Source organism: Triticum dicoccoides, chromosome 7A (genome assembly GCF_002162155.2).
Source record: "Triticum dicoccoides isolate Atlit2015 ecotype Zavitan chromosome 7A, WEW_v2.0, whole genome shotgun sequence".
Lineage (NCBI taxonomy): Eukaryota > Viridiplantae > Streptophyta > Magnoliopsida > Poales > Poaceae > Triticum > Triticum dicoccoides.
The window spans coordinates 659,399,600-659,420,950 of NC_041392.1; the positions used below are offsets into that span (position 1 = coordinate 659,399,600).

At 43.0% G+C, this 21,351-nt stretch overlaps 4 protein-coding genes across 6 annotated transcripts; all 4 read right to left on the reverse strand.

Annotated features, from left to right (window-relative positions):
* Nucleotides 1-6,390: 6,390 nt before the first annotated feature.
* LOC119333021 lies at nt 6,391-9,587 on the reverse strand. Of its 2 annotated transcripts, XM_037606065.1 has the most exons (11): nt 9,497-9,587; nt 9,320-9,412; nt 9,125-9,226; nt 8,640-9,038; nt 8,459-8,557; nt 8,314-8,385; nt 7,976-8,056; nt 7,263-7,325; nt 6,876-7,121; nt 6,743-6,788; nt 6,391-6,645 (listed from the first exon to the last, which is right to left on the reverse strand). In XM_037606065.1, the coding sequence occupies exons 1-11, from the start codon at nt 9,518-9,520 to the stop codon at nt 6,638-6,640; spliced, it is 1,233 nt and encodes a 410-aa protein (XP_037461962.1). In that variant the 5' UTR covers nt 9,521-9,587; the 3' UTR covers nt 6,391-6,637. The 2 variants fall into 2 exon arrangements, with proteins under 2 accessions (XP_037461962.1, XP_037461963.1); XM_037606066.1 differs by lacking the exon at nt 7,263-7,325.
* Nucleotides 9,588-13,451: 3,864 nt separating this feature from the next.
* Nucleotides 13,452-14,505, reverse strand: LOC119332070. The gene is made up of 3 exons (XM_037605248.1): nt 14,408-14,505; nt 14,224-14,332; nt 13,452-14,155 (listed from the first exon to the last, which is right to left on the reverse strand). Exon 3 carries the CDS (start codon nt 14,036-14,038, stop codon nt 13,652-13,654), a length of 387 nt encoding a protein of 128 aa, XP_037461145.1. The 5' UTR covers nt 14,039-14,155; nt 14,224-14,332; nt 14,408-14,505; the 3' UTR covers nt 13,452-13,651.
* LOC119332069 lies at nt 14,506-16,510 on the reverse strand. Of its 2 annotated transcripts, none has more exons than XR_005160796.1 (2): nt 14,785-14,872; nt 14,506-14,710 (listed from the first exon to the last, which is right to left on the reverse strand). XR_005160796.1 is itself a non-coding variant. In XM_037605247.1 (2 exons), the coding sequence occupies exons 1-2, from the start codon at nt 16,310-16,312 to the stop codon at nt 14,694-14,696; spliced, it is 831 nt and encodes a 276-aa protein (XP_037461144.1). In that variant the 5' UTR covers nt 16,313-16,510; the 3' UTR covers nt 14,506-14,693. The 2 variants fall into 2 exon arrangements, 1 of the variants encoding a protein (XP_037461144.1); XM_037605247.1 differs by lacking the exon at nt 14,785-14,872 and adding an exon at nt 15,499-16,510.
* Nucleotides 16,446-18,509, reverse strand: LOC119333818. Its single transcript, XM_037606579.1, has 3 exons — nt 18,333-18,509; nt 16,586-17,296; nt 16,446-16,466 (listed from the first exon to the last, which is right to left on the reverse strand). The coding sequence occupies exons 2-3, from the start codon at nt 17,279-17,281 to the stop codon at nt 16,446-16,448; spliced, it is 717 nt and encodes a 238-aa protein (XP_037462476.1). The 5' UTR covers nt 17,282-17,296; nt 18,333-18,509.
* Nucleotides 18,510-21,351: the final 2,842 nt, after the last annotated feature.

A 21,351-nucleotide genomic window follows, 5' to 3' on the forward strand; every position in this document is an offset into this window, starting at 1 on the left:
GGGTGTCGAGCAGCCGACAGGGCGTGCGGCGGCGAGCTAGCATGGCCGAGGACACGGAGACGCGGCCAGCGTCGGCGGGCGCGAAGGAGAGGGAGTAGGGCGAGATTGAGGACGACGTCTCCACTTTGCTGGAACCGCACGACGCTAGGATTTCTGCATGTTCTACGATGGGAGGAGATCGGGAGAAAGAGCAACCTAAAACATTCTCCGTGTAGTTAACTCCAGTGTGGTTCGCTATGCTGACGCCGTCAGCACGGAGGAACCCGGGACGAGAGCTCAGATCCAATCGCCCGTGAAGACACCGTGTGATTTGGTTTAGAATAGTAATCGTGGTAGTTAGAAAGGGTCTTTAGCGGCAAGGATAAATAGACTCTATTTTTTGTGGGAACACAAAATATTGGCGCAAACTACAGTAAACCAAAATTATATGGTGGGAAAGTAATTCTGTTTGGAGGGAATGTTAATATTTCAAAGCAGTATGAGATATACTCCCTTCGTTTCTAAATATAAGTCTTTTTAGAGATTCCATCATGAACCACGTACGGATGTATATAGATACATTTTAGAGTGTAGATTCACTCATTTTGCTCTGTATGTAGTTTATAGTGAAATCTCTACAAAGACATATTTAGGAAAGGAGGGAGTATATGCTGCTAAATCATCTCACGACCGTCGACTTCCCTCCGAACTAGATCGGGAGATTCCCGATGAAATCGTCCCACGTCCATCATCTTCCCTAAGTCCGGTGGTAGGCGGCATGTGGGAAGCTCGGACCCATGGTTGGTGGAAAGTTTCGAGCTCACGGGCGAAGATCAGGAAGAGGGACAATGAAATTGCTTGGTCAGCACCGAGGATGGAGGAAGCGGGCGACAAGAGCCATGGCCGACCAGGAGCGACATGCAAGGTCAGAGGGGCGGCTCGCCGGCCGGGGCTTGTCGCCCGGGTCAGGACGGCACGAGCTGCAGCCTGGTAGGGGTGGCTGTCGCGTGGAAGTAGGGGTCGCGATCGGTGCTAGCGCGTTGTCGTGGGACGCTCCAGTTGTAGGTACAACCAGGTTTGCCCTACAATTTCGAAAATCATTTCAGAAAAGCAGCAAAATCTTGGCCAGATTTGAACGACAACTTACAGAAACCTCATGTGGCCCTCACTTTAAAATTACTAGGTTATACTCTTACCATGGAACACAAGTACAAATGGGATGGGTTGATGAGACGGTCGATCTATGTTAGTCTCGATCTCACATTTTGATCTTGAGATGAGATGATCTCAACATCTTTCATCTTATTGGACAGTCCGTGGAGGGTTCCTCCACACCAGAGTAAATCCAACATAACCATGTCATTTTTGTTTCAATGAAAACCATGAAGTTTCAACTGTGTAAATTAACAACCAAACCAATTTCCTTTTGAGATCTTTTGTGTTAGGAACGTGTTGTTTCAACATGGATCTACAATCGTGTAACTTTCTTTACTCCCAAGTTGCCATGACAAAATTGAAACTTGGGATATATGTCAAATATTTATGCCCTTGCTCGTCAGATTCGTCCTACATCGGATCCACGCACGAGGGGGCGAAGGAGACCTGCCGCCACCACCGCTGGCCAGGCTTCACACGGTCACGCCCTCTCGCAGCGACAGGGGAGGGGAGGAGCGGACGGCACAGGGCGCTGGGAGGTGTCTAGGGATCCCTCCCGTCGTCGTCCGCAGCTCGCGCCTCCTGGTGCTTGGGACCACGGATCTGGCGAGATCGCCGCCGCAACAAAGACCCAACACACCCCACCACCGGAGGCCATATCCGCATCACGCGCCTCCCAACGTAGCTGCTAGGAAGTCGGATCAACTTTGAAAGTACGTTCTGCCTTGATGTAGTACGTCACAAGTGCATTTCTACACTCACTCATGGATGCAAAAACGGAACCTTCTTCCATATGAGGGTTTAAAGGGTCCCATTCGACAACTGTAAGGTCTTCGTCCTCACCCCTCACCTACCATGTCATCCTCCACACGGACATCATTGTCAGCCTCATCTCGGTTTTTAGCACAAGGTGCCCGCCGTAAATTCTGAATAACATCATAATATAGCTTCTCTTCATCAACCCCAGATTTGTAGGCACCAGGCTCCACTTCAAGGGGGACCCTTCTCCCGGTGCCCACGCTTGTCGAGCTACCACGTCGCCATACACTAACTGGACTGTTCTGGCTAGACACTAGTAGAAAACAGGGCTATGGTCCAGGCCGGCTCAGCCATTAGTCCCGGTTCAGTCTAGAACCGGGACCAATGTTGGCATTGGTCCCGGTTCGTGAGCCCAGGGGGCCGGCCGGGCCACGTGGGCCATTGGTCCCGGTTCGTCTGGACCTTTTGGTCCCGATTGGTGGGACGAACCGGGACCAATGGGCCTCGCTCCTGGCCCACCACCATTGGTCCCGGTTTGTGGCTTGAACCGGGACCAAAGGCTCCCCTTTAGTCCCGGTTCATGCCACCAACCGGGACCAATGAGGTGCCTATATATACCCCCTCGCGTAAGAGCAGAGCACACTGCTCTGTTTTTTCTGGCCGAGGGGAAGAGGGCTTGGTGGTGCTCTAGCTCACCTCCTATGCACACAAGGTGTTCGATGGAATGCCCGAGCCACACTACTTAAGCTTTCTCCTCTCCAAACTCGACCTCCAAGCTCCATTTTCCTCAATATTTGTCTAGATTTAGCGGTCCGTCACGCCCCGTCCCCGTCTTCACCGCCGTCGATCACCCGCGCCGATCTCATCACCGACACCACCATGGTGAGCCTCTTGTTCTTATCTTCTTTCTGAAAGGAAAAATATTCTTACTTGTATGTTTAGATAGATACTTGTATCATTTTCTTACATTTATTATTGCATCTTATATAGTGCGATGGTTTTGGTATCCGCCCCCGTCGGCCCTCGTCCTGTCTATGATTCGGATTTGGTATGTATATTATCTTTATAACTATTGGTTCATTTATTGTTTATGAAAATTATGCCGACCAACGTGACATAGATTTTATTTATCTAGGATGTATGTGAATCGGAAATGCCAACTGACCCTATTGTCGAGAGGTTAAATTTAGTTAAAGAAGAAAACAATTTGTTGAAGGAAAAAATAAAAAAATTGAGGAGGAGAAGATGATATTGGAGTTGCATGTTGCGGATGTCGTCTATGATCACAAGATCAAGATGGATGCAATGCGCTTGAAGATTAGAAAGATTAGAAAATATGCCATTCATTCCGAGGCTTGGTATCATTATGCCGTTGGATCAATTGTTACCTTGGTTGCGATTATGATCGCATTTGTTTTCGCATTAAAATGTTTTACATAGTTTCAATGTATGGTTTAATTAATTAGATGCTCTGGAGAGCTATATGTTGTTAGATGAGAACTATGTATGCACTTTGGTTTTAATGTGATGATGAACTTCTATTAATTTGGACACTTAATTATATATAATGCACACAGATGAACCGGCAATGGATGTACGGTGACAGACACACCCGCGAGTACATTAAGGGCGTGCATGAGTTTCTCGATGCGGCTGAGGCAAACAAGCAGAATGGTTTTATGTGTTGTCCATGCACTGAATGTGGGAATACGAGGTCTTACTCTAATCGGAAAATCCTTCACTCCCACCTGCTTTACAAGGGTTTCATGCCACACTATAATGTTTGGACGAGGCACGGAGAAATAGGGGTTATGATGGAAGACGGCGAAGAAGAAGAGTACGATGACAACTATGTGCCCCCTGAATATGGTGATGCTGCAACGGGGGGAGCTGGTGAAGATCAAGAGGAACCAGACGATGTGCCCAATGATGCTGCCACGGGTGAAGCTGCTGAAGATCAAGAGGAACCAAACAATGTGCCCGATGATGATGATCTCCGCCGGGTCATTGTCGATGCAAGGACGCAATGCATTAGTCAAAAGGGGAAGCTGAAGTTCGATCGCATGTTAGAGGATCACAAAAAAGGGTTATACCCCAATTGCGAAGATGGCAACACAAAGCTCGGTACAGTACTGGAATTGCTGCAGTGAAAGACAGAGAATGCTGTGGCTGACAAAGGATTTGAGAAGCTACTGAAAATATTGAAGAAGAAGCTTCCAAAGGATAACGAATTGCCCGACAGTACATACGCAGCAAAGAAGGTCGTATGCCCTCTAGGATTGGAGGTGGACAAGATACATGCATGCCCTAATGACTGCATCCTCTACCGCGGTGCATACAAGGATCTGAACGCATGCCCGGTATGCGGTGCGTTGCGGTATAAGATCAGACGAGATGACCCTGGTGATGTTGACAGCGAGCCCCTCAGGAAGAGGGTTCCTGCGAAGGTGATGTGGTATGCTCCTATAATACCACGGTTGAAACGTCTGTTCAGAAACGAAGAGCATTCCAAGTTGATGCGATGGCACAGTGAGAACCGAAAGAAAGATGGGAAGTTGAGAGCATCCGCTGACGGGTCGCAGTGGAGAAAAATCGAGAGAAAGTACTGGGACGAGTTTGCAAAGGACCCAAGGAATGTATGGTTTGCTTTAAGCGCGGATGGCATTAATCCTTTCGGGGAGCAGAGCAGCAATCACAGCACCTGGCCCGTGACTCTATGTATGTATAACCTTCCTCCTTGGATGTGCATGAAGCGGAAGTTCATTATGATGCCAGTTCTCATCCAAGGCCCTAAGCAACCCGGCAACGAAATTGATGTGTACCTAAGGCCATTAGTTGAAGAACTTTTACAGCTGTGGAATGGAAATGGTGTACGTACGTGGGATGAGCACAGACAGGAGGAATTTAACCTTAAGGCGTTGCTGTTCGTGACCATCAACGGTTGGCCCGCTCTCAGTAACCTTTCAGGACAGACAAACAAATGATACCACACATGCACGCACTATTTAGATGACACTGAAAGTATATACCTGGACAAATGCAGGAAGAATGTGTACCTGGGCCATCGTCGATTTCTTCCAACCAACCATCAATGTCGAAAGAAAGGCAAGCATTTCAAAGGCGAGGCAGATCACCGGAAGAAGCCCGCCATGCGCACCGGTGATCACGTGCTTGCTATGGTCAATGATTTACACTACGTAATATCTGGAAAGGGTCCCGATGGACTAGCTGTTCCGAATGACGCTGAGGGACACGCACCCATGTGGAAGAAGAAATCTATATTTTGGGACCTACCCTACTGGAAAGACCTAGAGGTCCGCTCCTCAATCGACGTGATGCACGTGACGAAGAACCTTTGCGTGAACTTGCTAGGCTTCTTGGGTGTGTATGGGAAGACAAAAGATACACCTGAGGCACGAGAGGACCTGCAACGTTTGCACGAAAAAGACCGCATGCCTCTAAAGCAGTATAAAGGTCCTGCCAGCTACGCTCTTACGAAAGACGAGAAAGAAATCTTCTTTGAATGCCTGCTTAGTTGAAGGTCACGACTGGCTTCTCGTCGAATATAAAGGGAATAATAAATATGCCAGAGAAAAATTTTCAGAACCTAAAGTCTCATGACTGCCACGTGATTATGACGCAACTACTTTCGGTTGCATTGAGGGGGCTTCTACCGGAAAACGTCCGATATTAGCCATTGTGAAGCTATGTGCATTCCTCAATGCAATCTCTCAGAAGGTGATCGATCCAGAAATCGTACCAAGGCTAAGGAGTGATGTGGCGCAATGTCTTGTCAGTTTCGAGCTGGTGTTCCCACCATCCTTCTTCAGTATCATGACGCACGTCCTAGTTCATCTAGTCGACGAGATTGTCATCCTAAAACAGCCAGTAGACACGCCCAATTTCATACCTAGCGACGTGTTATTTCATCTCTAGCCAACTATAGAGCCGTTTTAGTAAAGCGTCCTTGGAGCGTCTTCCCACGGACCGTCTCAAACAAATAGACACGCTTGACAAGCGTGTCTTACATGGAATGAGACGCTTTCTCACGACGTTCAAAATCGTATCTACATGTAGAGACGTTGTCTTAGGCATGCTCAAAAATCGTATCTACATGTAGAGACGTTAGGTTAGGCATGCTCAAAAATCGTATCTACATGTAGAGACGTTAGGTTAGGCATGCTCATATTACGTCTCTACTCATAGACACGTTTCATTCGCCTCTTATACTCGTCTCTAAATGTCCATAAGAACATTTATACAAATGGAATATTTTACTTTAAATATTATTTGATTAATTTCAATTTTGTTTCATCGTTTCAAATGCAATTATTTTTAGTGTCATGGTTGCACATGCAAATTGGTCAAATAATATTGTGATACGAAGGCATCATTCCACTTCATCGATTGCATTTGCAAACATTGGCAACCTCAATAACAACATCCAATGCATTAATTAGACTGGAAGTTTTTTTCTCTATGAAGCTAAAAGTACATGGAGTTCACAGCTGAATAATATCAAACATTCATATGAAACATGCAATGATGAAAATAAATAAGAAAAGATCCTATAGACTGGAACTATTTTTCTCTATGAAGCTAAAATCTATACATAATCCAGAATATTTGTTCATTCAAAGATAGATTAATCAAACTGCTCTTGACTCCTCCAGTGCACTCCCTTTTCAAATCCTCAACTACCCAGCCACTCCTAGCTCCTTTAATGCACTCACTTTTCAAATCCTCACCGCCCTGAAAAAGAGAATGAACACCATTTACATGAACACATGTTTATAAAGAACTACAGGATAAGAGATTCTTTGATGAAATTATAAGAAATGTAGCATACCAATGCTTTCTGGTTGTGCTGGAGGAGTTGGCCTAACTATTTTTACCTAAAAAGCAGAAATATTCTCGATAAATAACATATCACACATGTGCAGATTGGAGCATACATGATGCTTGAATGAAAACATACTTACATGTGAGCGAGGCCAAGCAATAACAGAACCCATAGCATCCCTTACTGTTTGGAATTTTTCATATGGTCTAACTAGTTTCTCATCTCCTAGATATGTACAACCGCGAACAAGAACTGCAACGTATTCCACACCAAGCATGCTTCCTCCAACCACATATGTTTTCTCTTTACTGGCTAAAGTTCCTTTGGCCACGAGTTTGTCTTTGTTTCTCGAGTTCATTGAATACAACACGACTTCAACTTTATCCTATTTTTCAAGAAATGAAACATTTGTTATTGATGAACCTGAGAAGAATTCATTTTAAACAAATAAGAACAATTTCACAAATAACTAGACCAACTATCTATTATACAATCATTCTCATTTGGATATGTAGCCCATACGTACCTGCTTAGTGACTTGGTGATGACCACATGGCTTGGTTGCATTGCTATTTTGAGCATGAGCATTCTGCAATTAAATAGGAATACGCGTGAAGGGAGACACATGATCAACTACAATCAAGAATGATAGTTTTGAAGAGTTCCAATACATCCACCAAGGAGCCTTATTCTACACGTACTTTCAGTCTGCACATTTTGCTATCAAATTAGATTCAGGTCTTACTACAAAATTATTTATTGTGAAAACTAAGCACGAATGCAGTATGCAAACAAATGAAGTTGACGTCATGTAAATTTATACACTGAAAACAGAATTCACCTAATATTCAAGGGCCGGGTGTTCCTCAAAATCTATGCAGGGTTAGCACCAAAAAGAACATGTATGCAAGATTGGTGTTCTATTAGTACTCATGTATCAGTTCAAGAGTGATTAATTAGTTCATTTGAATAGGAGATTTCTTGGAGCAACAATGACATGTGCGTGCGACTAACTTTTGGTTCCATCAGGCCAAATCATGTTAATGTTGGCAATACAACTTTTTAATACTTGGTTGAATCTGACTTATGATCTGCTAGTAGTGTCACAACAGTATTTGAAACGAACTTGTCAAAATGGGTTTGGTGTTTCATAATAATGTCATTTACCTTGCACTTAAATACAAAATTAGACAACCTTTCACACAATCATTGTCATTTAGATATGTAGCACTTGTTTACCTGCTTAGTAACTTGGTGAAGTCGTAAACTTGGTTCAGGACCACCTTGCTGCACGGCAAGATTATTTTCAGCATGGGCATTCTGCAATTTAATAGGAAAAGGTGTCATCGTCATCATTGATAAAAACTGGATAAGTCCTTGCACATTGGTTAAGATTACTAGGACGGTATATACGAACCCAATCAGGTTATAGTTTCTAACCAAAAGGTTAATATTTCACAAAGTTTTAACTTGATGGTAAGATAGCTTTCCAATATTTAACTAGTATAAGGGTTCAACCAATACCAAAATTACTAGCAGGAGATAATTGATAACTTAGTGCAGGTTAGTTGACACACCTTAGTGATCACATGTTCATGTGGTAAAGGTGCACTGCCACAACCCTCTTTTGATTTGGTTTGTTGCGGCTCCTATTAAAGCAATAGTTGTAAGACATTAGAATGGACCTGCATTAAATAGTACATGAAAAGCCCATTACATTACCTGCATTGTAGTTCGTGGCTCCTGCACATCATTATTTGATTGTTTGAGGACATTATAAGATTCACACTGGAGATGGTTATCTCTTTTAGGTAGAGTGTCCTGAAATAAAATTATAGTAATAGCACATCAGTATTCATTAATTTCATCTTTGCACATATATAACTGGGTTTCATATGCTAACTTGATAATTTTCTGTTGGAGAATCCACTTCATTTCTCAAACTCTCTCCAGGAAACTTTTTGGCAAGGAATGCAGCAATCATAGCCAGCTGACCTCTAACATCCCCTACATCACCTTTGACGTCCTTTACATCACCTTTGACATCCTTTACATCATCTTTGACATCTTCTACATTATCTTTGACCATGCGTACTTCAAACTGAAGATTGTCTTGATCAGACTTCCCAACAAAAGTTATTCCTTGAGAAACATTTACTCCGCTCCAATACTTTTCATCATAGTAACCTCGAAGTTTTGCCTTTTCAGCAAGTGCACCTTTAAAGGCCTCACTGTAATCGTCAGTGGAAAGGCTACCATTGTGATCCATTTTCCTTTTTTTTAACTCCTCATTAGCTGCATCCTATTGAATAGGACTAATTATTAATTTATTATTATAATATGGGATAGATTGTATGTTGAACTGTAGGCATAATACGTAGAATGTACCATTATTGTCTTCACATTGTCGCTTGTGTAATTGCCATCTTTTTTCTTATGAGCTTCATCCCAAAGGTCAATCTTGTGGATCGGTGCTTTCCTTTTGATTTCCTATCCATCAAAGTACGTTAGGTCCACTAATAGTTATTTTTGAAGAGAATTGATTCGTCATATAATAAAAACTATAAAAAGGATAGTTGTCACCATCTCTTTTTGTAGCCTGGCATGGCTTTTTCTCCCGGTTGTGTGTGGATTCTTTTGTTGCTTTGCACACTCTGTGTTTTTCTCGCATAACTTCTGCAAACAAATTAGATGCAGACACGTAATGTTAGCGAACTAATTTTGGAGTCTAGTTTGAGCATGAGAGGATGAGATAATAACCATGTGTGAATCCTGACACCACATTCCAACTAGAGTCTCCCATTGATGCTTATTAACACCTACTGGAACATTACTAATAATTTCCTGGAGAGACTTCTCTTTGCGTTTGAAATGTTTTTTCTTCAAGCGAGATTTGTAGGCTCTCCATCTTTTGGAAACAGTCATTAGGACCCAGTCTCGTGTAAGCTGCTTTGTCTCAGATGGATAGACAAATTTCTCCTTCAACAAAGTAAATATAATTGTTTGCATGTGAAATGACAATAAAGATGTATGTGATGATACGTCAAAAAATATGTGATGATGTTTCTCAAAAATTACCTCTACATCCTTGATCATGTTGTTCTTTCTCTGGACAAATAATTCATTGTCCCATCTTGGAATGTTCAGTGGTGCAAATGTGGAGTTCTCTGCAACGTCGCTAAGATAGCTACTAAGAATGGAACCAGACCTTTCATTTGGAACACCTTTTTCGTTAGTCTCCACAATTATCTTTCCTCCAGTTACCTGGGATAAATTCTTCAGCCTAAATTCCCCTACAATCTGCCGCGTCTCTCCATTTGGCCCTGCAAGCATGAATACCCAAGCACGTCTAAAACCAGTATAATAAAAACCTCAGACTGAAGAAGTTTAGTCATGGAAACTTACAAATTATCTTGATTTGGCTAGTGGATTCATGAGATCTTCCTGGTACTATATTATCAATCTCTAGAGGATCTTGCAGATTTTCTTCAGCAAGCTGCACATGTTCTGCATCATGCATTGTAAGGTTCAAGTCCCGAAGTCGTCTTGGTATCCTCGCCATCGTTAATCTGCCAAATTAATAGAAACTACAGACCTCAACCAAAAGTTCAGTGCGGCATGACATGTACAGAGAGAAAATGCCATAGTCTACAGAGATTCACATGTTTGAAATGATCAGTCATAAAGTAGCTAGTACTTCCTCTCACATCTTATGAATCCAACAATGACTTACTCCTGTCCCATTTTCAAGGTTTGCTAATACAATTTTTTTGGCAAAAAACATGCAAGCAGCAAATCAAATATCAAGGGAAGTATCAAGTGAAAATAGGTTTTCAGTGAAAATCTGAAAATGCTCACGTGGTCCATCACATCTATAATGAACGACACTGATCAAAGGTGGGATTTCTCACGATCCACTTAAACGAAATTAGCGGAAAGCCCTCTAACTTGTCCACCGTCAAGAAGGAACAAAGCAGGACATGAACAATCTAAAAGAACAATCAGCAGTTATGTGGTTTCACTAGTACAGACTATAGAACTACAAAAAGAAGTGCTCACCGAAACAGTTTACAAAAAAACAAATAGGATGGGACTCTTCCCAAATGGTTCTGCCAACATAGTTTTTTGATATTTGTGCTACTAGTATCTATGCGTGGTGTGGCTCAATGGGTGTTACTAATTACTCTGCTCCTACCATGGAGCAGAGCTCCTGCAGGTTGCACAACCGGGCATCAAACCTTCACACCGATTAAGCCACAAGAAATCAAACTAAAGATCAATGAATCTCAGTAATTTCTGCACCAAGACCTGAGAGAGCACAACACAATGGTGAGGACCAATACGAACCTGGGGCGCAGCTACCCTGGGCAGGATGGCTGTACTCGTGCTTGCTCTGCTTAATCAACCTGTAGGTTGGAGACGAAATTGCTCGTTGCAGCAGCCGATTCCTCCGACCTTCCCGCCCAATCGCCGCCGTTGGCCCCAACACACACGCCGGCCAGTCTCTGTCCCCGACCTCCACGGCCTCCAATCGCCCGCCCGCCCGCTGAGTCTCCGTCAGTCCGTCCACCAAGCCAATCAATCCCCGTTCATGAGATTGAGGCGATGCACATCAGCGGACGGATTGGAGGGATCCCATCAGATGGATTGAGATGGATTAGGAGGTGGAAGAAGAGGAGAAGTGGAGAGATGGCGGCGTGGGCGAGAAGTGGGGAGAGGGCGGCGTGGCAGAGTATATCACGGGGATCTTTTTTTTCTCAATAATAAGAGCCCTGGCGCGCTATTTCTTGGCGGTAGATGGAAAATATGAGCGCCAAATGCTAAAATAATTAGCTCCCAATAAAATATGGGAAACTTAGTTTGGAAAAGGCATATTTATTTATGTTATATAAAGAACCAAACAGAAAAGAGCCAGTGGTCACTTGATCTATTTATTATTTTTTGCATATATTGTGAAATGATTTTTTTGCTAAAAAATAGAATTCCATTGTATCGTATTGTGCAATGCGATTCTTGTGCATACATGTGGCCGCCCTACCTGTCGCACCTCCGTCGCCATGCATGTCATCGTCGTCGTTGGAGTAGCCCTTCGAGGGATGCAAGGGCAGGGGAGGGCCAGTCATGTCCGGCCGCCATCTGGTGCTCACAGAGGAGCCGCTCCGCTTTCGCCTCCATAATGGTGAGTGAAGGTCATGGACCGAGGCCTTCGCGAGGCCGGGCTCCACGCAGAACTAAGGTGGTGCCTCACCGGACTTGGCGAACGCGGAGCGACGCGCCACGTTGTGCCGCTCCCGCTGCTCTGGCCGCTCTCTCCTCGGCTGACAGAATGGCCCGCAGCGACAACGAGTCGTGGTCGCCACGACGATCGATGTAGTGGAGGAGGCGGCTGCAGAACTTTGCTACCACATACAACACCTCCTTGACAACCTTGTCGCACCAATCGTGGTGTAGTGGCGATGTCGTCTGGCTGATGAGGTCGTAGCGGCTTTGTGGATCGAATGTAGCATTCTATGGCGGCGACAACAACTCGCCCTTCACACGTCGTTCGATTTGGACACCGTAGTTGCGTGCATGACTCCAGCTCCGCCTTCACGTGATAGAGAGGCGGTGATGCCGGCTCTTGGTTCACGCGCTCGATAGCGCGGTGGCGAGGGCGCTCCTCCTTCACATGTGTTGGTGGTGGCAAAGGTCACGTCGGATCATGACCCCATAGCGACTCCTCTATCATGAGCTCCATCTGGCGGACGTACTCAACATCTGTTATGCAGTGCGGTGTGAACGGTGCTGAACCGCACTTAAATAGGCACGGCCAGACCAGGCGAAGGGACGAGAATCCATGGGAAGTCGGCTTCAATGCGGCACAACGGCTGGAGTAGGCTTCTTGGTCGCCGCCTGGTTTGTGACCGTTTTGTGGGAAAACGAATAACTGGACTGGTCTGAGGACCGATGGGGTACCCTGCTGGATGGCGAATTGCATCCAAATCACTCGCTCCAGAAGGTTGTGGGCGATTTAGGGTTCCGCCTTGAAGGTTGTGTGCAATGGGAGGAGGGTTTCGACCATATTGCCAAGGAGGTGGAGCAAGGCGACTCGTAGAGCTAGCTGAAATGGGAATCAAGAAGGTGTCTTTGATCGCCTCGTCGCCCTCAACGCACACGGACTCCAAATTTGATGAAAATTTCACAGAATACTAGTAATCATATGGTTATTCTTGTGTCAAAATCTCATCAAATTCTGGACACTTTTTTTGGTTCATTTTTTGGCAGCTGGATCATCAACAAAGAACATATCTTTGGTTATGTGCATGCCGATCACCATTGATTTTCCTTTTGCCGATACGTTAAGTCGTGATGCTATGAACAACAGCCAAGAAGCAATATGGACAATGGTGCAAACACGACAAAAATGAACAGAAGAAAACTTAACGCTGAACACATAAGACATTGTAGGCATGCTATACATGGACTAAGCCATATTTACCAGCAAGACAAGGACCATGGCAGCATGAACCATACTCAAGAATACAAGATAAGTTCAGCTACCAACATCACAAACAATCATGCCTCAAGACTCGAGCATCTGGGACTGATTTGAAGTGAGACATAAATGCAGCTATCATACCATCTTCACAAACCACATGCAAAGCATAAAAAATAATGTATCCATGTCTAGTGTCTTGCACAATTAAAACACAAGTATACTTGGGTTGTGCCCTGAATTAGTACCAAAAAAAGACAACAACCATAAACTATAATAAAGCATTCTGACATGGTGCTCCTAAACTACTACTAAAACCATAACTAAAATTGCAGCTGCATGCAAAGAACCACAGCATCAAAGAGCTTCCACCAGTACTTCAGGCTTCTGAATGCTGAATTTCCTGTGGGCCGCCTCCAAACAACCAAAAGCACAATGCTCTAATCTGTTTCATCTGATGATTCTTCATCACCCATGTCAAAAAGGTCACGAGGCCTGACTTCCACTACTACATTCCATAGTTCAGCTTTTGGATCTTGAACATAGAAAACCTGCTGCACCTGGGAAGAAAATACAAAAGGATCATCCTCTAACTGATCTCCTGTGTGTATTTTCCGAGACTTGTTCACAAGAATGAACCCAAACTCATCGGTTTGAATGCCAACTTTGTGGTAGACATCATACCAATCACAATTAAAGAACACCACCTTGTAATCATTATAGGACAATTCAAATATGTCAGTTAATCTGCCATAATATCGAACACCATTTTCTGCAATGTTCACTACACCACTATTTTGTGTGACATGCCCTGAGTCATGACTCATCGTGTGAAACCTGAAGCCGTTGATGACATAGCCACTGTAGCGCACCCCATATCTCTTTGGCTTTGCAGCCAAAGCTCTTACCTTTTCTGTTATATTTGGCCCATCACTTTGTAAAACCTGGATGTGCAATTAGTTAAATTCAGGTGCCTATATAATTCACAGTACATGAATATGGTAAAAGGTACCTTTTGTTCCAACCAGTCAGCAAAGTGTCCATTAATTAACTTAGTGCTATCAGCTTCTGTCAATTTAGCTGACTCACATCGTTTGCTATTCTCTTCGGCCACAAATTCTCTGTAACAATTAGATTATATATATTAGAACTTTTCGGCAAACTCTAAACAAAAAGATTAAAGATATTATACATACTTGCGGAAATCTGCAAGTTCATCACAATGTCGTAAGACATATCGATGTGCTTGAATTAGAAGACGGCTATTAAACTGCCCAACCGGGATAGCCTTTCCAATTGGTTCACCAGCACTATTGAACATGTACAAATCTTTTATCTTTTCTGGCGGAGCAGGGTTTCTTGATGGTCTTGTAAAACGTGTAGTTCCTTCTAGAAATCTTGAACAAAAGGTCAAGCATTCTTGGGCAAGATACCCTTCAGCAATTGAACCTTCAGGAAATGCTCTATTGCGCACAAGTGCTTTCAGCCGGACAAATGATCTAAATTTAATTAAGCAGGATGTTACTTCTCAACACTATTGAAGATTAAATAAAATCAATGTTAAGCGCCATACCTCTCCAGAGGGTACATCCATCGATAGTGCACTGGACCACCAAGTTTAACTTCTTCAACCAAGTGCACCATTAAATGCACCATGATAGTAAAGAATGATGGAAGAAAAATTCTCTCCATATTGCAAAATGTCATCACAATACTCTCTTGAAGTTTGTCAAGCTCAGAGACATCTAACACTTTCGAGCATAGCTTCTTGAAGAAATTAGACAGCCCGATAACTACTGTCATGACCTCTTTGTGCGGGTAACAGGATCGAAGTGCTAGAGGAAGAATATCTTCCAGAATAACATGACAATCATGGCTTTTGAGACCTGAGATTGTACAATCTTTCATGTTGACATGCCTAGAAAAATTTGATGCATATCCATCGGAAGTCCTAATATTATGCATCACTGAACAAAGTACTTCTTGCTGTTTTCTAGACATAGTAAATGGTGCATCAGGCAATACTGTTTTTCCATTATTATCTTCAATAGGATGAAGATCATGTCGAATTCCATTTTCACCAATTTCTGCCAAGTCAAGCCGTGCATTTAGGCCATCCTTTGTTTTAGAATCAATATTCAACAACGTTCCAATTAAATTATCAAACACATTCTTTTCTATGTGCATTACATCGAGATTGTGCCTTAACTTGTTAAGTTCCCAATATGGCAAGTTGAAAAATATTGATTTTTTTTGAACCAATCCTCTGGCTTCTTCTCAGACTTACCTTGGTTCTTAATTGACTTCTTGTTGCCTGCCTTCCTTTTACGCTTCGGTTCTTGATAATTTTCAGTTTCTTTTTCACTGTTTTTTTTCTTCTTTCCGCCCTTTGCTTTCTTGGCTACATTGGCTTTTTTGCCTAACACAAACACTCTGCCTTGCAACATTTTCAAAGCTGAAGTACCACTCATAGTTGTCGGTGCCAGTTCAGTCTCTTTAGTGCCATCAAACTCTTGCCTCCTTCGGTTTCGAAATATGTGACCCTGTGGTAACCAGCGACGGTGGCCCATATAACAAAGTTTCATACTCTTATTTAGGCGAAATGATCTTGTAGAAGGACCACATGATGGACACCCATATTTACCACTTGTGCTCCAACCGTACAGGTAAGCTAATGCCGGAAAATCATTTAAAGTCCATAATAGTGCAGCCTTGAGAGGAAATGTCTCCTGCGAGGAAGCGTCAAATGTGTCTACACCATCCCATAATTGTAAGAGCTCATCAATCAGTGGCTGCAAATATATATCAATGTCATTCCCAGGGGAAGCTGGTCCAGGAATGATCATTGATAAAATTAGAGATGTTTCTTTCATGCAAATCCAAGGCGGTAGGTTGTACGGGATAAGCATCACTGGCCAGGTACTATGTTTTGAACTCATACTCCGGAAAGGGTTAACTCCATCACTTCCAATGCCAAGGCGCAGATTACGAGGATCAGCAGCAAAATCGGGGTATCTAGCATCAAGATCTTTCCAACACTCGGCATCAGCCGGATGCCGTATCTTTCCATCTTTGGTACGACCCTCGTCGTGCCAACGCATGTCATCAGATGTTTTTGTTGTTGCAAAGAGCCTTTGAATCCTCGGTATCAAAGGAAAGTAACGCAACACCTTGGCTGGTTTCTTCTTTTGCTTAGATTGCTTAGATACAGATTCAGCTTGGGAGTCTTTCTTGTCATCTGTAACCCAACGCGAGCTGCCACACACATGGCAAGAGTCTTGATCAGCTCGTTCACCTCGGAAAAGCATACAGTCGTTGGGGCATGCATGGATTTTCTCATAGTCAAGCCCTAAGCCACGAATGATTTTTTGTACCTCATAGTACTTCTTTGGTATTTGTGCCTCTGGAAATGCATCAGACAAAACACCAAGTAGCGTTGTAAATGATTCTTGTGTCCATCCATGTAAGCATTTCATGTGATACAAGGTGATGAGAAATGACAACTTAGAAAATGCATTACATCCAGGGTATAACTCTGTGTTTGCATCCTCCAAGAAGCTTGCATATGTATCAGGTTTCTTACTTGTTTGAGCATCTGCATTCTCATCCTCAACTGAATTTGGTTCCATATTCTCAAATTCAAGGCCATCTAATTCACCATCAGATGTGCTTGATAAAGATTCACAACTGTTAGCCATAGCAAAGACGGCACTTAAGAGTCCTGGCATGTCATCCAACCTTCCATGGCTGCTTTCTCCAACAACATTCCTTGGGATGCCAGGAATAGAAAGATTGCCACTGTTATCTAATACATGAGCAAATGCAAATGATGGTTCACTGTAATCCTCTCCATGGCAAACCCACTTAGTGTAACCTTGAAGAATACCATCACATCTCAAGTGACTCTTCACTCCATCATAACTCTGCATAGCTTTATTTCGGCAATTTACACAAGGACAAAGAATTCTATCACCGGCCGGAACATCACGGAATGCAAAAGTCAGAAATTGCTCGACACCATCTTTGTAAGCAGCACTAGCTCTTGGTTGACTCATCCAACCTCGATCCATCGCCCTTTGATATGCCTAATTAATGAAACAAAAAAAAACATATGTCGGTGCATAATTTTACATGTGTTATTTAAGAGATGAAAGCTGATTTAGATCTCTTGGTAAGAAAAGCATGGAATACATAGATATTTTAATTGAATGATTGGATCCAAACATATTTCATTAACCTTGCAGTAAAAGACTTCAAAATAAATGTGGCATTGGTAGGTTTAACTAGTATGCAAACGCGCCACTCAGTTCAATACTGTTGCACATATGCTGCCATCTTTTTGCCCCTAATCCCAACTCTGGCTACATCGAAAGGAAACACACACCACATGAACAAACAAAAATATAAAACAGAACACATGATTGATATTATCTATGCAAGGCCTTCAATTATCTAGAAAAACGTTTTCTTTCTAATCGCTATAGGGACTTATTTCCTTCTGCAACTACTAAGATTGTTGGACTATCTAAGTATCCGAACTAAGCATAAAAACCATATTATAGGGCGCTTTAATAAACAACTATGTTAACTCCCCTGATTTATATCATCATGTTATTGATGATCTTGTGAGCATCTCAAATAAGCACCATATACAAAAATCAAGGTACAACAGAAGGTAAAAAAAAGGCCAATGATCACAAAATTCTTAATCATACAACAAAAAATTGATAAAAAGATGCCAAAAACTTCAAAAAACAGTATGGGATACAACAGAGTTACTTTCTCGATTGAGATTGAATGCGGGTTGTTTGAAATCAAAGGCGGTGGTCCAATCTATGGTTGTTCGAATTTCTGGAGATGATTCAGACCAACTGAAACACCGGGCGTACACACTTCCATTGAGGGCACCAATGAAATATATCTTCCCCTTCTATTTCTACAAGATCAAATGGAATTGATATTAAAATGTGTTCCCATCCAAATCAACAATACATTATACATATACACAGTCCCTTGCATATACGTTCGTACACAGTTTTTCAGTCCAAATTCAATTTAATTTTCATCATACACTGATCAGCAGAACAAAAGGGGGCAGGCAGAGCTTTCTTAGGAAATTACCTGTCTCCCAGCTAGCTTGCTATTTGTTCACGGGAAGTCCTGGGTGGCAGAGTCCGGCGGAGCAGGCGAGCACCACCGGGAGAGGTCGGAGCAGAGCGCCAGAGCCGGCGCGGGGGGCTGGCTGGAGCAGGCGAGGAGCACCACGTCCCTGGTGACTAGGCAGAGTGCCGGGGATGGCCGAGGAGCGCCAGAGCAGAGGGGGAGGTGGCAGTCCTTGCGGAGGGCGTTCACCGGCGGCGGGCGGCGACGCACTGGCAGGACCAGTAGTGTGAGGCACGAGCTGGAGTTTCTCGCTGGAGGTGGTCGAGATTGGGGGGAGGGGGGACTAGGAGGCACAGGACTGGATGAGGAACCAGCCCGGCGGCGCCATAGATGGGCAGCTCAGGACGTGGCGGCGGATAAGGAGGAGTCAAGGAGATGGAGTTCGGTTCGTGGGCTCCTTTACTGCACAAATGGGCCAGGCCAGGTAATTTCCAATTTCTGCACATTCTTTACATGGTTTTATTATTTATTTGTTAAACTCTTTTTATCCTATAAAACGTCTCAAAAATCGTCTCTGCCTATTTACACATGTCAAAACTAATAAATAGGATATACCTCAAAAATAAGATTTGTGACGTTGTATTTATCGTCTCAAGAAGCGTGTCTACACACTATACGTTTCCTAGTATAGAGACGAATATAAAAACGTCTTAGAAAAAGCGTGCCTACTGACATGTTTTGTTGTAGTGGGGGCCCGTATTTCTACACATTATGTTCCCCTTTGAGAGGTTCATGGGAGTCCTAAAGAAATATGTCCGTAACCGTGCTAGGCCAGAAGGAAGCATCTCCATGGGCCATCAAACAGAGGATGTTATCGGGTTTTGTGTTGACTTCATTCCTGGCCTTAACAAGATAGGTCTCCCTAAATCGCGGTATGAGGGGAGACTGACTGGAAAAGGCACTCTTGGAAGAGACTCAATAATATGCAGGGACGGATATTCTTGGTCTCAAGCACACTACATAGTTCTACAGAACTCTACCTTGGTGACCCCGTATGTCGATGAACACAAGAACAGTCTGCGCTCCAAACACCCGGAGCAGTGCGACGACTGGATTACATGTGAACACATCAGGACTTTCAGCAGTTGGTTGGAAACACGTCTCAGAGGTGACAACACTGTTTGTGATGAGTTGTACTTGTTGTCCAGGGGACCATCTTTGACTGTATTGACTTACAAAGGATACGAGATAAATGGGAATACATTTTACACGATCGCCCAAGATCAAAAGAGCACCAACCAAAACAGCGGTGTCCGCTTTGATGCAGCAACCGAGAGCGGAAAGGACACATATTATGGTTACATAGTGGACATATGGAAACTTGACTACGGACCTGATTTTAAGGTCCCTTTGTTTAAGTGCAAATGGGTCAATCTGTTAGGCGGCGTGGTACAGGTAGACCCACAGTACGGAATGACAACAGTGGATCTGAAAAATCTTGGGTACACTGACGAACCGTTCGTCCTAGCCAATGATGTGGCACAGGTTATCTATGTGAAGGACATGTCTACCAAACCGAGAAAAAGAAAAGATAAGGAAGTGAATACATCATACGATGAGCCAAAGCGCCACATAGTTCTTTCAGGAAAAAGGGACATCCTGGGAGTGGACGGCAAGACAGACATGTCTGAAGATTATGAAAAGTTTCATGAAATTCCTCCCTTCAATGTCAAGGCTGACCCAAGCATCCTGATAAACAATGAAGATTATCCATGGTTACGGTGCAATAAGCAAATGACACAAGCGAAGAAAAAGTGAAGACTTTCTCCCGAAACTATTATGATGATACCATGCCAAATTTGTAACAGACGAACATGCTACTATTGTCCGTTTTATACATGCACATGCTATGTGGGTGAAATTATGATACCATGCCAACTTTCAACCTTTTCAGAGTTCATTTTGAAATGCTTTCCAATTTCAGAGTCATTTAGCTCAAATAATGAATTAATAGCAAACAGAATGAACTACAAAACTTTTATGAAAATAAAAACAATCAATTAAAATATTATGTTATGATCAACTAAAATAAAACTATAATATTCTTCAATAGCAAAAAGAATATAATTTTTCTGACCTAAAATCAAACTATAAGTATTTAATTGTAAGTATAAATAAAAAATAAATAGCAAAGAAGAAAAAAAATTCTATTTTTATAGTAAAGTTATTCACAAACTAGTGATTCACACAAATTTGATAAAATTCAAATTTAAACTATTCAAAATTTTAAAACTAATGGCACTAACAGAAAGTTTATAATTTTTGTGACCTAAAATCAAAAAGAAATCACTAAAAAACTATAAGTATTTAGTTGTAAGTATCAATAAAAAATAAATAGAAAAAAAATTCTATTTCTATAGTAAAGTTATTCATAAACTAGTGATTCACACAAATTTTTAAAAATTCAAATTTAAACTATTCAAAATTTAAAACTAATGGCACTAACAGAAAGTTTATAATTTTTATGAGCTAAAAGCAAAAAGAAATCACTAAAAACTGTAAGTATTTAGTTTTAAGTAGAAATAAAAAAATAAAAAACCAAAAAAATGTAGAAATAAAAAAGAAAAAACAAAAAAAATGCCACCTACTGGGCCTCCACGGCCTGAATACGACTAAAAACCCTACATGGGCCAGGATTCAGGCCCGCAGAGGCCCAATAGGACCACAGGCAGTAACAAGTTTAGGCCCGAAAGCCTGCATTAGAGAGGAGCTCGAATGGGGAGGCACAGCAGCGCTTATAAACAAGTGCCGGCGCCCTTCAGCTAGCGATGTGGGACTAAACTTCAGCTAGCGATGCAGCACAAGGCCATTGGTCCCGTTTGGTGGCACCAACCGGGACTAAAGGGGGGCAATGGTCACGGTTGGTGCCACCGACGCCGCCCTCTGCCCCGACGCCCTGCTCCTCGTCCTCGTCGCCCGCGCACGTCGTCGCAGCCCCCGTCGTCGCCCGCGCCCCGCGCCGCCCCGTCGTCGCCCG

Bases quoted from the DNA above. Each gene is read 5' to 3' on its own strand.
- LOC119333021 (XM_037606065.1), bottom strand. From the start codon at position 9,520: ATGTGGTGTCAGGATTCACACATG. The intron at 8,057-8,313 runs GTGTGTCAACTA...ATTAAATTGCAG, and splicing joins ATGAACATGTGATCACTAAG to AATGCCCATGCTGAAAATAA. The intron at 7,122-7,262 runs GTACGTATGGGC...CTTGAAAAATAG, and splicing joins ATCACCAAGTCACTAAGCAG to GATAAAGTTGAAGTCGTGTT.
- LOC119332070 (XM_037605248.1), bottom strand. From the start codon at position 14,038: ATGAGTCATGACTCAGGGCATGTCACACAAAATAGTGGTGTAGTGAAC.
- LOC119332069 (XM_037605247.1), bottom strand. From the start codon at position 16,312: ATGCGTTGGCACGACGAGGGTCGTACCAAAGATGGAAAGATACGGCAT.
- LOC119333818 (XM_037606579.1), bottom strand. From the start codon at position 17,281: ATGGATCGAGGTTGGATGAGTCAACCAAGAGCTAGTGCTGCTTACAAA. The intron at 16,467-16,585 runs GTACAAAAAATC...TGTGTGTGGCAG, and splicing joins TACCAAAGAAGTACTATGAG to CTCGCGTTGGGTTACAGATG.